General features: G+C 36.6%; 1 protein-coding gene across 8 annotated transcripts in view; it reads left to right on the forward strand.

Moving 5' to 3' along the window:
- The window catches only part of Focad (focadhesin), a 281898-nt gene that overhangs the window by 225423 nt on the left and 41582 nt on the right, over positions 1-14893 (forward strand). For all 8 annotated transcript variants that reach the window (XM_021733689.3, XM_078047698.1, XM_078047697.1 and 5 more), the window contains 7 exons: positions 1560-1649; positions 7538-7685; positions 9568-9687; positions 11136-11258; positions 11705-11782; positions 12464-12535; positions 13843-13945. In XM_021733689.3, coding sequence (XP_021589364.1) covers positions 1560-1649; positions 7538-7685; positions 9568-9687; positions 11136-11258; positions 11705-11782; positions 12464-12535; positions 13843-13945 — 734 coding nt within the window. The remainder of the gene's footprint in view (positions 1-1559; positions 1650-7537; positions 7686-9567; positions 9688-11135; positions 11259-11704; positions 11783-12463; positions 12536-13842; positions 13946-14893) is intronic.

Raw genomic sequence — 14893 nt, forward strand, 5'->3', positions numbered from 1 at the left:
CTGTATTGATAGCATCCTCCTCTTCGTGGGCCTGTGTATTAGCATTGCAGTCACTAATGTATTCATGTCTCCCACCTTTCTAACTTTTTGGAGCAGAGGAATCTGAAATATTTGCTTTTATGTATTAACAGTTGTTCATTAGGTAACTACAGAGTCACCTGATAATAATATTTTTGAAGAAAGTTGCCTTTTTTAAAAATAAAAAGGTAAATGATTTGAGAAAGATTGACTCTGAATTCAGTCAATAACACCAAATAAGTGACTCCAAATGATCCCTTAATGGGAAAAGGATTAGGACCATATATTGGTTTTTAAAAAGGGAAAAATCATTCTGTAGAAGAAAACTATGACAATCCTTGTTTTTTTTTTTTTAAGGTTTATGAGAAAACTTCCTAAATTTAAAATCCAATATAGGATTTATTCAGAGAAGTGTATTATTTCAGGCTTCTTCCTTCTGACATAACCCCCAGAGGATACAAATATGATCTCGTTAGCATTTGTTTAGGATATTTAAGAAAATTTTACTCTAGAGAACAACTTCAAAAGGACTTATTTAATCAAAAGCAATTAACTCTGTGTGGGGCTGTATGGGGGCATGTTTCTCTCCCTTCACAAAATGTCATTCTTCACCTTGTGCAACCGTGCTGTAGTCTTGGTTTAAGACTCTGTTGTTTAAGGTACTCTCTGGCTGGTTGGCATTCCTGGGGCTGGATTCCACCTCATATGATCTGAGACAGTAGCATGAGAGCTGAGATGTAGGGACCTCTGGATAATGAAGTGTCGGTGATGACCACAGCTCCTCCTGGAAAAGCTGCCATAGAGCTACCTTTTAAATTTTTACTATACCAGTCTTATTTCTCACCAAGACAATTAAAAGAACACACATCACTTATTGTATAAAAGCAGAAAAATGTAGGGCTAGAAGTTTTTTCCTGTTTAAAATATATGTAAGCAAAGGAATAGCACTGCCAACCTACAAAATTGAAATGTGAAATCAGGAATGTCAGTCTTTGCAAGAAAGGTTTGGAATGATTGATGACCATATCAGCTTAAAAAATTATTAAATATTCTGCAGAAAGTCATTTCTACCTTCTTAGCAATATTTGGAATTTTGACTTTGGTTCTTCTTATTTGGTGATTTTAATTATGAATATGCTGAGAAAAATTAAAAGTAGGAGTTAGGGGGTTTACTGGTTCATTATACTGTCTAGTATATAGTAGTTATACTGTGTAGAAACCTAATTATTAAATAATCTGTGGCTCAGTTTATCTACAAAATGAGCATGTGTGAATCACCAATATTATTGTCACTCACTTTCAATTTTTTAAAATTATTTGTGGGTTTTTTTAGCAAAGATGCTGGGGATCAAACCTGTGGCTTCATGTATGCTGGGCAAGTGGTCTACCACTGACCTGCATCCCCAGCTCATTTATTATTTTTGTTCTTAAAGAAATGCTGGCATTTCCAATAGAAAAATGAGAACAAATATTTTATATAAAGTATTTTGACCAGTCAAATGATTATTAGTAATTCACTTTTTCCCTTGGTCATTATCCAGTGATATATCTGGCCAACAGATGAACCTTCTTCTGATGAAGTCCTTGGATGCCCTGGAGAACTGCTGCTTTGACACTAGTCTTGAATATAAGTATGTAGTTTCCATTTTCTCTCTAATAAGTACTTAAAGACTGGCTCCTAGTCTGCTGTAAATCTTGCATGCTGTGGAGAAATAGTTGCAGGATTTGATCTTGAATTTCTTTGTAGAGAATTTTCAGTAATAATGCTACTTTTAAAACCCTGTGATTAGAGCTTACTTGTTTTGAAAACCATGTTTCTGCAATAGTTTACTTGAATACAATGCAACAAATATCATTTCATGGCTTAGTCTTTGTGTTGCTAATACCTTGGTTTTGTCTTTTATTTATAACATGAGGCATGTATCTGAGGACTTGAATGCATGACTTAACCTTTTAAAAGATCTGTTGAAGTCATTTGAATTTGATTGGGCTTGAGAGCCTTTCAATGGTGATTTATATTTCTCTGTGTAACCTATTGGCTGAGGAATTAAAATGGAAACACACTTTCTTATTCCCAACCTGCTTTACCTATCCCTTGCAGACCTCATGCTTTTTCAAGATTCTGCCTATTAAACTAAATATCTTAAAATCTAAGACATTTTTTCATTCCAGTATTAAAAGATAACCAAAAAAATCAGAAAAGGTTATTTAAAAGCAGTATTAAGCTTCCTCATTTAATGTTTCAACTGACTTGTATGGATGAATAAATACATGGTTCCAGTTAGGCTTTTGGAAATATTAGTGCCATTGAGGACCCACATCTTAACCTTCTTTGGACTTTAGGCTTGAATTCTCTGGAGCTCCTTTTTTCTAGAAGATACAATAGAGGATAAACACCAATCTCTAGTTTATTAGCTCATTTAACTTTTGTGATTATGGTCACTGTTCAAATGTGAATTAAATCAGTGTTGACATTTCTGGCCTTCAGCAACTTATGACCTAAAGCTACATTCATTTGATCTAGAGCCTGTTAGATTCAGACTAACAAAGGAATAAATGAAATGGTGAAGGAGGTGCAGGTATAAAAGATTTCCTCATGAGTAAATAAAGTCAAGTGTCCACTTAGGGGGTGATAGTTATAAAATCTTCACCATGTGCAGGTTAAGACTGTTAATGACACTCACCCAGTTTATCAAGAAAACACTTTAGGGATCACATGACATCTTAAGATATTTCAATATGAGAAAAAGAGAGTTTGCTGGCATGTTTGAGATCTGTTGAATATAGAAAATGATTAATGGGAGTTATATGGACATTTAGTTGCTATTTGGACCGATGAGTTGAGATTGTTTAGCCTAATGCATGCATTGGTGTTGTTGCTTCTTAGAATTAAGGAATAAGATATTTTTATGTTTTTATTTCTCTTCCTCCTGACCCCCTCTCCAAAGATGTTCATCATAGCTGTAGTTCAGGATATTATGAATTGGAAAAAAATTGTAATTAAGATTCTGTACATTTTCAGCCAGTTGAAAAAAATCTCAGGAATGGCTTTCATGTTTTATGCCCATTTGTTTTCAAGAAAGTTCTTTGAATGTAAGGAGAACAGTGGGATAGTGGACTTATCCACATTTTAAGTATTTATGCACTTAAAAACTTCACTTGTCTAAGCATATTTAACTTTAAACTTTATTTTTATTATTAATGAAATTCTTGTTTCTTTATTCTTTTTTTTTTTTGATTCTTACATTGTTAATGAACAACTGAATTGGGGAGGGGGAGGAAGGATGGGCCTAGACAAGAGAATAGTACTGCTCAGGGAAGCAGAATAGAGAAATTTCCTACCTGTTTAGTGAAAACTTCCTTGTCTATCAGAGCCAATTAGAGACTCAGGGATGCAAGAAGACTTTCCTCTATCCTTTCAAACTCCTGCTATTCCTGTAGTTAATGATGTTTAGCATTTTCTCATCCCTGATGCTTTGTGGATGTCAGTCCTACGTGTAGTTCTGTTTTTGGTTTCAGCTTCAGCTGATACTTACTGAGCAGTAAGTACATGCTGAACTAGGCATTTCCATATCTGTTTTTCATGTAGTTAAGTCCTTATCACCACCTAAATATGGTGTTAAAGCAAGATTATCATCACTTTGGTTTATGGATAAAGAAAATTAACCTCTCAGGAGAGACTTTTTTCAAGGTCATAGCTTAATATGTGGCACAGCTAAAAGAAACACTTAGGTCATCTCTCTTCCAATCTCTTTTTTCTCCTGCACAGTATGGTGTGGAGAACACATTTCAGTAGAAAGCAATTTGACATTTGACAGTATGTTGTTTTGCTTACTGTTTTCTGACATGCAATTGTTGTCTATCATTAACTAAAAGTTATTTTCTCTGCTTTTTAACCCGGCTCAGGCCTGAATACCATCTAGCTAGTGGTGTAAAGTACTGTCTCTCTAATGAGATTGTAGGAGTCTAGAGCAGTCCTTCCTCCAGTGAAATAGTGGAAACATTACTGGGAGGTGGTTAATAGATCTGGGAGTGCGCTACCTCAAGTGGTAGAATTCACCCAGAGCAAATTCGCCACGCTTCTCTGATTTAATGGATAAATTCCTGCTGAGAGCTGAGCACCTGGTCTGGCTCTCCTTTGTGGTCCTAGCACTAACCTTCTGCTGCCATCTAGTGGTGGCTCATTGGGTTATTGCAGTCCTTACAGCCCGGTTGTGCTGTCCTTCCAAGACAGGAGCTTTGGTTAATTACTATTGAGCTTTTACAAATACAATCACATTTGTATAGCACTTTGTAAAGGGCAAAGCACTATACAAATGTTAACTGTTGTTAGAACTAATTATGAGATGGCCTTGTACTTAATCTGCAGGATTGTCAACAATAAACTAGGGAATTAACAATTCATCTCTGGTCAGTTTAGCAAAATATATCATCACATCTCAGTTGATATAACAACATGTATCAGAATTTCATTGCTTTTCAAGACTTCTTTTTCTGGTGATAATTTAATATACTCTGATAAAAGATTAAAACAAATGATGACAATAGAATATGGAATTTTAAAGCTTAAATTCTGTCATTCGTTACCATTCTTATTGTTACTAATTCCAAATGCTTAATTTTATTTGTATCCAGTATTATACTTTACTGGTCTGAGACACCAACAAACATCCACCCCCCCCCATGGACAGTAAGATGAGTAAGATTTCTCTGCCCAAGTTATTCTTGATTTAGAGCTGACAGGCATATTAAAAAGAGCCTATAGTGAACAAATGTGTGACAGTGGTGAACTAATCACATAGTTGTTGTGTATCATTAACTAAAAGTTATTTTTTAGGAAAATCTTTATGACTTAGGACAAAAGTAAGCCCATTAACATATAGGAGATTTAGAAATTAGAAGGACCAAAGTTTTAGGAATACCTTCTAGGTGCATACTGGAAAATGTAGACCAACTATTTAGAAGGTCACCTCATACATACAATCTAACATTTATATTGGTGCATATATACATACACATACATATATATATGCACATATACCCCCCCACACACACACAGAGTTAGGTTGTATATTCAGCAGTTAATTAACTGATGTTGTCACCATGAATAGAATCATAACCTTGCCTAAGAATAAGAGTAATTATGGTAATAATTTTTAGGTGAATGTGTACCAGGAACTTAGATCTCCTTTTCTAAGCCTTTGTACCTGTATATCTTGGGATGCTCAGGGAGGAACTTCAGTCCAGGGCATAGAGATTCTTGTGTACCCAGGATAGCTTGAAAAGCAGAACCCAGACACCTATTTATTTAGAAAGATAAGCACCAATTCTTACTTGAGTGAACTTTGAGAAAAATTCTTTCTAAACATAAACCCAGCAGCTGTCTTTCTTAATTTAAATTAGTATGGCAACTAATAGGATTCATATTTTTATATTTTGTTGATTAAATCTTAGATGATTCGTTCAGCTAGTTTTACCACTCATAAATTTTGCCTACTACCAAACATTGACTTCAGGTCTTCTGTTTTCTTTTTTCATTTTAATTTTTTCCTACTGTGGATCTTTTCATCACTCTAGACTCTTAAAATTCTTTATTTGATTAGTTTTTCAGCTTTCTGTTAATATTGGTCGAATGCCATAGGTACTCTAGTGAGGAAAAGCAGGAGGTAAGTTTCCCACCCTCGTGGAGTTTGCAGGCTAGGGAAGAGAGAGAAATCAAACAGTATTCCAAATTACCCACACCAGAACTTACAATTAAAATTGTAGAAAGTGAATTAGTACAGGGTGCTGTGGGGGAGTATTAAAGAGATTCCCTGCTGGGCCAGAGAAAGTGTCCCTGAGGAAGTAATATTTGAAATCTTAAGCATAAGTAGCAATTACATAGTCAAAAGTGAGAGCAAAAGTCAAATTTGTCAAAGTATTAATGAGATTGTGTCTAATTATATCTTTGATCTAATTCTGTCAAGTTTTTATACGTATCAGTATAGAAAGATGGCTGAAACACTTCCCAGTAGATTCTAAATTAAAACAAAAGCTTTAAATTCATACCAATCAAGACTAGCTTTTCCTCCTTTGGAAATATGATTTGTCTCCAAAGCATGCAGTGTTCAGATGTTAGATGTTGATTTAACTGGTTGGAATTGCATTATGCTAGTTGAGCTTGTTAAGTTCATGTAAGCTGTAGCAGCAGTTCTGTCTGAGGAATGATGGATCATTACTTCAGTAGCTTCTTTACAAAGGATTTTATAATGCCAAATTGTTTTGCAACAGAAACTAGAAAAACATGCTGAAGATACATTGCCTTCTTATAAGCATCCTATCATGGCATCATGCAGGGCATGGACAGGGGCAGATGGATCAGAAGGCTGGGAACCTCAATTCCCCCATTTTGGTCATGCTCTACTGGGAACTCTGTTCAGTCTTGAACAAATCTTGAAACCTGTCCATTTTTCTGGGTTTCTACTATCATATTGGATGTTCTGTTCACACAGAGGTGTTGGTTGGGACATGTAACTAACATGCTCATAAAACAATGAGGTTCTGGACATCAGCCAAGAATATGGGTGCCATTTAAGAGAAAAATGACATAACATATGGGCACTGAAATACGTTATTGGAGAAATGCCCTGGAACGCCTTAAGCTGCACATAGCATGATGAGAGGTGAGCCAAACCAGAGCCAGGGCAATTTCTGGAAGACTCAGTATTTTCTCCATTGAAAAAGTAGCAATGATGACAAAACTTTTTTTTTGAAAGGGGGGGAAAAATCACCACAATCTGCATTATCTTACCATGCTAACTTGAAGTTTTCTGAGAGAACAATTCTTCTCTTTAAATGGTATGTATTCTTCCAGAAGGAATGGGCACAAAGCCCCAGATTCCAATTGAATTGTCACATGGGTAACTTTTGACAAGCCTGTCATTTGTCCATTTTCTCTTCTGACCCAGTGGTACTCTGAGAGATCAGAGGGGAGAGAAGGATTAATGTCATTGTGTACAGATGAATACACAGTTTCTTTAAGAAAGAAATTCCTCTTGTTGAAGTTGACTGGGAAACATGAATCACTTAGCCGTATCTCGTAATCATGCCTTGCATTTATCTCCCCTGTTATTGGTCTGATGCCCATGGCTCAGATCTTGAAATTTAGCCTTTCTCTCTGAGTGCAGATGGTCACAGTGTACTCAATACAAGCAGGTGGAGGAAGAGTACAGCATTTCTGTAAGGGCAGAAATAGAGCTGTTTTACACCTTTTACTCTCTTCATTGAACTGAAGTCAAAATTTTCATGCTTTTGTCCAGTGAGTACATAGTACTAGCAAGGACCACGAATACCTGTTTTGACATCAAGTTTTCCTGTTGCGGGGAGAGGTGGGTGTACCTGTCTTGAGTCATGGGGTGCACTTACATCTGAGGCAGATTTAGAATCCTCAGATCTTGCTCAGGTTTCACAGCCCATGGTAAGTAAGAACAGTTATATAGATTCCTTGTGACGCTAATGCCTCATCTTTTTTGGCACCCAGCACTGGCTGTATATTGGGAGTTGGACTTGTTCTGTCCCTCATGAGCCACAGCAGCCAAACGGAGTCCCGAGTTCATGTGGCGGCATCACTTCGGAAGCTGTCCACGTACCTAGATGATAGTGGGAGCCAGAGCCGAACATTTCAGGAGGTAAGAGAAGAAGGTGACAGTTTTCTTCCCTTTGCTGTCTTTTGTTTTCTTGTTGCTGCTTATTTTCTACTTCTTATATTTGGGTAACCCTGTAAATTAAATTCTTTCTCAATTTCAACTGAGATTAGGAGAAAATCTGAGTGGCAAGCAGCCTATATTAGATCATGAGGTTTTCAAATTGTGCGGCTGTATAAATCAACTTAGACTTAAATATGGCATATGAGATAAGAGCCTTCAGTGAATACAAACCCTAAGTCAGCATCACCAGCAGGCACTTCCTAAGAAGAGCTGCAATTTCTGGAAGAAGGTTAAATGGAGATTTTTAGAATTGTGCTCAAGTCAAATGTAACTTTAAAAAAGAGCCAGGAATAAGCTTAAGAAACTGTAGATGGAAAGGCATTTGATTTTTTTTTAAATGCCCACTAGCATGAAAAATTGAGGAAATTCCCTTTACCACACTTAATGGAAAAGTTTTTCTGTCATGGTACAAAAATATGCAGAATTGGAGTTGGTGTGACACAGTCCTCATGTGTTAACCACGGTTGGATGAATTGTCAAGGCATGTGGCATGCCAGTCAGCTGTGCCCAGGTGAAGCTGAACTGCCTCTGCTCTGGGAGGAGCAGGGGATGACCTCAAGGCCGGGCCAGATTCTCCCCCTCATTAGAGCAGATTCTGATTTGCCCTGGCTTGCCCACGAGCTATTGATGAGCACATAATGGCTGCTGTGTTTCCCGCTCCCTCTTCTGCTTTCAGCAATGGGACTTGTTGAATTGGTGAATTTCTTTGGGGCACAGAGGGTTGAAGTTTTGTTCTAAGACATGCACTACATTTCCATTTTTAAAGCAGGGTAGAGCGTGACTTAAAAGTACCTATTTTTTTCAAGCCAAAGGAGAAAATCTGGTGACTGAGGAACGATTTGATTAATAAATGAAAGCAAGATTTTTATAACTGATGCATCTGTCTGCCTTGATGTTTTGATTTATAAGGCCTTAAGCAAGCCGGGTTTTTTTCTCCCCTCTGATGTTTTATTATCCAATTTCTGCCTTGGGAACTGCTTATATTTTTCATGCATCAATCAGTGCTAGGAGTTGAATTTTCCACTTTATCTTAACAGCATTCTTATAAGGAAGGCTTTTATTATGAAAATATGAGGTAGCAGGGAGGGGGTGAATAACCTTGACTTGCAGAAATTGAGACTCAGATTGAGTGACTTGCTCAAAGTTACTCAACTAGTAAATGGTCAATTTGGACACATGCCTGAGTACTGTCTCCATTCCCAACATTCTTTTCTATTTATCTATTTCTATGCACTTGTTTATTCATACATTGTTTCCTTATTATGTTTTTGTACCAGGATGATGAAGTAGGTAGTATTGTCCCTATTTTACACAGTTTATATTACTCCTAAACCCATGTTTCTGTTCCAGTCATGCCCCATTACTTCTCCTAGGGAACCTTAATGGAGCTTCTCTTCTCCAAGCTGCCTCTGTTGTTGGCCTTGGATGGAGCACCTGGCAATTAGTGGCCTTCGCTGCTGGTGAACATCGGTCTCCCTCTTCTATTGATAGGTTCTGTGTCCTGGCAAGGAACTTTTTCGACTTAGAGACTAAAGACCTGGTTAGAAATCCTACTTCTGTCTGCTAGCTATTTGACCCTCAAAGCCCTTATTCAAAAAGTAGGAATCGTGACTGCCATTGTGACATTGTTGTGAAACATACTAATAGAAGTTTAGGCAGCAAAACAATGCCCAGGCTGTGGGGAATGTATTTGAATTCAACGCTTTTTCTGAGGAGAAGTTCAACAAGAGTATCTGTGTCAACTGAGCTGTGTTCTTTGTTTTGTCTTGTGATGAAACATTTTTCTTCTGTATTTTCCTCTCAGGTGCTTGCCTACACCCTAAGCTGTGTGTGCACATCAGCATTCAGTGCCGGTATCATTGAAGCCACAGAGGCTGAAGATACTATGAACAAGCTTCGGCTGTTAGTGGAAAACAACCAGCAGGTTGGAATGTCTGCCCTGATTATTGCTTTTCATGGGTCTCATGCTGCTGCCTGGACCTGCTAGGAACTGACTCTGAGCTAGACCAGAAGGGGAGACTTCCTGTCTAGCACTGAAGAGCTTCTAACTATTCTATTCTCTCACCACTGTAGACAATAGTCACACATGTTTTTTTCTCTCCTTATCCCCTGACTCCCTTTCTGGATGTCTTTTTCTTTGCTTCAGAAAGTTTTGATAGGCTTTTTTCTTTCTCCAGTCATTGCTGTATATTTTGTAATCTTAACATATGTGGCTAGGGAATTTAAGGGTCATGGAAGGCTAGCTGAAAATATTTGGAAAGGCAGGAATACATACAGAATTCTGGATCAAATCAAACTTCAGCAAATTGGGAGTAGAAAATCTCTGCTCATGACTGAATATGTACAGAAAGATTTAAGGACATATAAATTAAATAGCCTTAAGATGATTCCTCTAAAATATTATTCAGTCTTAAAAAGGAAGTTCTGATAAGCCAATCATGAGAAAAATTACTACATGGTTCATGTTTATTTGAGATGCTTAGAATAGTCAAAGTCAGAGACAGGAAGAAGAATGATGAGCTAGGTGTGATGGCACACGCTTATAATCCCAGTGGCTCAAGAGGCTGAGGCAAGAGGATTGCAAGTTCAAAGCCAGCCTCAACAACTTAGCAAGTCCCTGAGCAACTCCACGAGACTGTCTCAAAATTAAAAATAAAATGGGGTGGGGATGTGGCTCAGTGGTTAAGCATGCCTTAAGGTTCAATCTCTGGTACCCACCCCCCAGAAAAAAAAGTAGAATGATGGTGGCCAGAGGCTACTGGGGAGAGAAATGGGGAGTTACTGTTTGATGGGAACTGAGTTTCCAATTTTCAAGACAAAAAGATATGGTTGCACAACAATATGAATGTACTTAATGTCACTGAACTGGTATTCGTGGTTTAGATGGTAGATTTTATATGTATTTTGCTAAAATCAGATTTTAAAAAATTAAAATTACACATGCTATAGAATTTTTCTAGTTTCATTTTATTATTTTTATAAAAAAGCTTTCTCTAAAGTCCTTATATTAACTATATTGGATTATGGCAGAATGCACTGATTGAAGGTTAATGGGATTGTTACTGTGTTATGTTTGTAAGCCTGCTCACTTGTATTCAGAATATGTTGCTCAATAGTGCAGTATTATTTTCCCCAAATAAACTACTCACTGCAGCTAAATTCTTTGCAATGACTGTAGTTTCTGTTACCAACCAAAGTCTAGGTTTAAAAACAAATAACAAAACTGTGATTTTTTTTTTTTTTTTGGTTGACAAATAGAACATGTACGTAGGATTAGGAGATACTAGAAAAGCTCATTTTGGCATGTATATAAATACTGCTGATCTATGTCTTTCTTTTTTCTCATGTCTTGTTTTTATTTATTTATACCAGACTTCAGGATTTTCCCTGGCGTTAGGAAATGTAGTTCATGGTTTGTCTGTGTGTGGACATGGCAAAGCTGAAGACTTGGGCAACAAACTTCTCCCTGGATGGATCAAAACTGTTCTAGCAGAGGTAAAGGTTACCTCCCATATGCTACATTATGTTTTTATAAAGGAATAGGAACTACTTTATTGGACAATTTATAAGAACTGCTAAGATACATAGTTTAACAATAAAAGAACAGGCAATTTCAAATGAAAAGAGATGAATGGACTTTTAATCCCTTATAAATAATGCATCCTGTCAACCATTATGGTATTAAAACTATTTTGTCACTATTTTAATTTTAAAACAGTAGTATGCATTAAAAAATAAAAGCAAGAAGGCAGTTTTATCTAGCAACCTTAATCGATTTGGTTTATAGTCTGTTGCCACTTTTGTTTCACTTATACAGATTATGTTTATTCTGCCAACTTAGTACCATTTGGCCTTTTATTTCTCTGTGTGTTAGTAAGTTTTGTAGAACCCCAGCCCAGGGAGCTCTTCCCTCTTGACATACTCTAATGCTTTGTTTCCAGGGCACTCCCACAATGCTTTGCCTGGCAGCTCTCCACGGCATGGTGGCCTTGGTAGGCTCTGAAGGGGATGTAATGCAGGTAAAAAAGGAACTATCAGTTGGGAAGAATCTAAAAGTGTACAGCCATAGATGGAGAATTCCCGCTATCTTAGTATGCTAATGATAGAGGAATACATGCTCATGATAATAATTCTACTGGGCTTTTCAATGCCTTGTTCTATGAAAAAGTGCTCTTGGACAAGAATTCTTTATGTAGGGTTTGTTTGCTGTTTCGTTTGGCTTGTAGGAATTAAACCAAATTAATGTAGGTACTTGTCCCAAGTTTTCCTGAGAAAAGCGATTGAATGATAAGGAATTTCAGAAGCCATTCACAAAAACCACCAGTGTGCATTCATAATGTCTAAGTTTATATCTGTGTAGGTGTTCTTTCACTTCAAAATGATTTCACAGTGGACATGTATGTGTAAATTTATATGTAATTCTAAAGGAGTGCCTTTGTTCATCCAGTGGAAGTTTATTGAATGACTACTGTGTGCTACGCTGCACAGGTACTTAAAAAAAAAATCAATCTCAAAGCATGGGCACTGCCTTTGAGGAGCTCACTGCCTTGTGTTTGAATTATATATGTTTGTCCTTATGTTTATAAGGACATATGATACATTATTCCATGGCTTAGAAGATGATTACTCATACACTGGGAATGTAATTATTTACTTCAGGGGTGGCAGGTAGTGATGGATATTTCTCCTTGTTCTTTCAGCTGAAGTCAGAAGCCATCCAGACTTCGCAGTTTCAAGGCAAACTTAATGAAGTCATTAGAACTTTAACTCAGGTGAGAAGAGAAATCTAAAATCCTTGGGTGGAAAAACAGTTTTCTTCCTAGTCCTTCATCTTATTACATAATATAAAATGTTTTACCTAGAATATAGGGGAAATCTCTGGTTATTTGTGCTGAGTTCAAAGGGTATTTGGGAGGGCCATTTGCTCCTCTATTCACTGACAAAAACCTGCTGCCTCTGGAAAAAAGAGAAAGCTGGCATTTTTAAAAGATAAGTTGGTACTGATTTCTCTTAACAATTACCACCTGACCCTGCAAGGAATAGGAGGCCCTCAGGACAAGGAAAATATGAATAGGTGATCCAGGGGCAGGGCAGATATCCATGAAGAATGGTCAAGAGATGCTAGTTCAGAGGCCATTGATAAAATATTTGGGTAAATCATTGTCATTGTTACAATGTTACAATGACAATAAACATATTCCTCTGCTAAGAAATGTTTTTATCTTTTATTATTTTTATTTTTTTAAATGATTGTTTATTGCTTAAAATTTAAAGGTACTGAATGAAACATCACTGATGTTCCTTGAAACCTAAAGCAACTGCTGCTAATATTTGGCCATAACTTTCTTTAAGGATTCTTACTTTGTTTGCATAGTTGGTAGTCTTTCTTTATATAGAACTTTATATCTTTTTATTTTCATTTAGCATATTTGTTTTCATTCTTATGAAATATGGCTGATTATAATATCTACCACATAAAGGAGTTTTAGTAATTCATGCTTTCAAAAGCAAACATAAATCTCAGGACATAAAAACTCTTTTGCATATATGAATATGAATATGCTCAAAAAAGAAATTCGGAAACTTTAAGTTGCTATAACTTGGGAGAAAAATCTATTGTTGGGGTAAAAATCTCACATTTTAAACTATTATTTTAAAAATGCTTATTCTGAATGATGAAGCAGTAATAGGATATTATTTAAAGAAAAGAAACAATATCATCTCCTTCCATTTTTAGAAGTGTGTTAGTTTTAAGCAACTTTTCTACATTTTAAATTTTCTCTCATTGTTTTAAAGTTTCTTTGAGACCAGGCTAACTCAGTGGAACCTGGGAAAACCACTAGTACTTTCTGTTGTGATTGATTAATCAACTGGTTAATTGATTCATTCAGTAACTCAGCAACCACTTGTTGAGCACCTCTATGATTCAGATCTAGTATTTGAGACACATGAAATCTCATCTTGTCATAGAACTTCTATTTACCCGCCAAGCGATTAGCTCATAAAAGATTAGTGACTTTCTATATTGAATGGAGATTGGATTTTGCCCATTATTTAACTGTTGTATTTCCATCTGTAGGTCACCAGTGTCTCTGGGGCTATTGGTGTTCAGTCAAATGCAATCTGGCTTCTAGGACATCTTCATCTCTCTACTCTGTCCTCAAATCAAAGCAGAACCTCTGGTAAGCCTAAGGTCCTAAAACACTGGAACTGGGAGTAATTGCTGATTCAGGCTCTGTATTTTGTTAAGAGCACTAATCTTCACATTAACCCTTAGTGGCGGGTATGACCATCTCTGTTTTTTCTGAGTTGGGTGTGAGTGGCCATCTGATTTGCCATGGGTCATGTGGTAGGCAGTTGTAGTTGCTCTCCAAACTCCGTGTTTCTTTACTCCTCCTCTTTGCTTCCTTAGAGGATAGTGTAGATATTCAGTTAACCCACATATCTTACAATGTAGAATCTAAGACTCTGGAAGATTATGTGATTTATATATAGAGTTAGTTGAGTGACAAACGCATAAATGAGGAGCCATGTCTGTGAAGCTTGAAACAGACTATTTTATTTTACTAGATGTAATGGTATTATGTTTCATTGAATGTCTCCTTATGTATGGCTGGAATTTTTCTGGATCCTGGTTTTATTAAAAAAATGGTGTAAGTACATTTAAAGATGTATATCTCAGTGGTCTTGGAACTGAAATCCTTGGTCTTAACACAAAGCCTTTTCTATTTGTAGCTTTTTAATAAAAGCAATAAAAATATTTATAACCCCCACATACTTAATTTATGTTTGTACTTGAGATTTTTTGGGGAAGGGTTAGTACATCTGCTCTTTGCTCTTTATAGAATTTGAACCCATGGGCTATCTTGGACCCAGGCCAGAAAGGTATAGGTACCTAAGATTCCTCATTAAAATTTTGTTTCATTTATCCCTGAAAGATCCTCTACTGATAGTGTTACCATAAGTCTACTGTGATTAATACTTCCTCCCTTCTATTACTCTGTAGCTATAGGAATAGGACATTGGTGCACAGGATAATTAACATAATCAACTTTAGACAGCTGGAAGTTGTCACATTAAAATGGGAAGATGATAAAACTTTGTTATGCTGGAACCTTTGGTATTGCTAG

Source organism: Ictidomys tridecemlineatus, chromosome 4 (genome assembly GCF_052094955.1).
Source record: "Ictidomys tridecemlineatus isolate mIctTri1 chromosome 4, mIctTri1.hap1, whole genome shotgun sequence".
NCBI classification, from domain to species: Eukaryota; Metazoa; Chordata; class Mammalia; order Rodentia; family Sciuridae; genus Ictidomys; species Ictidomys tridecemlineatus.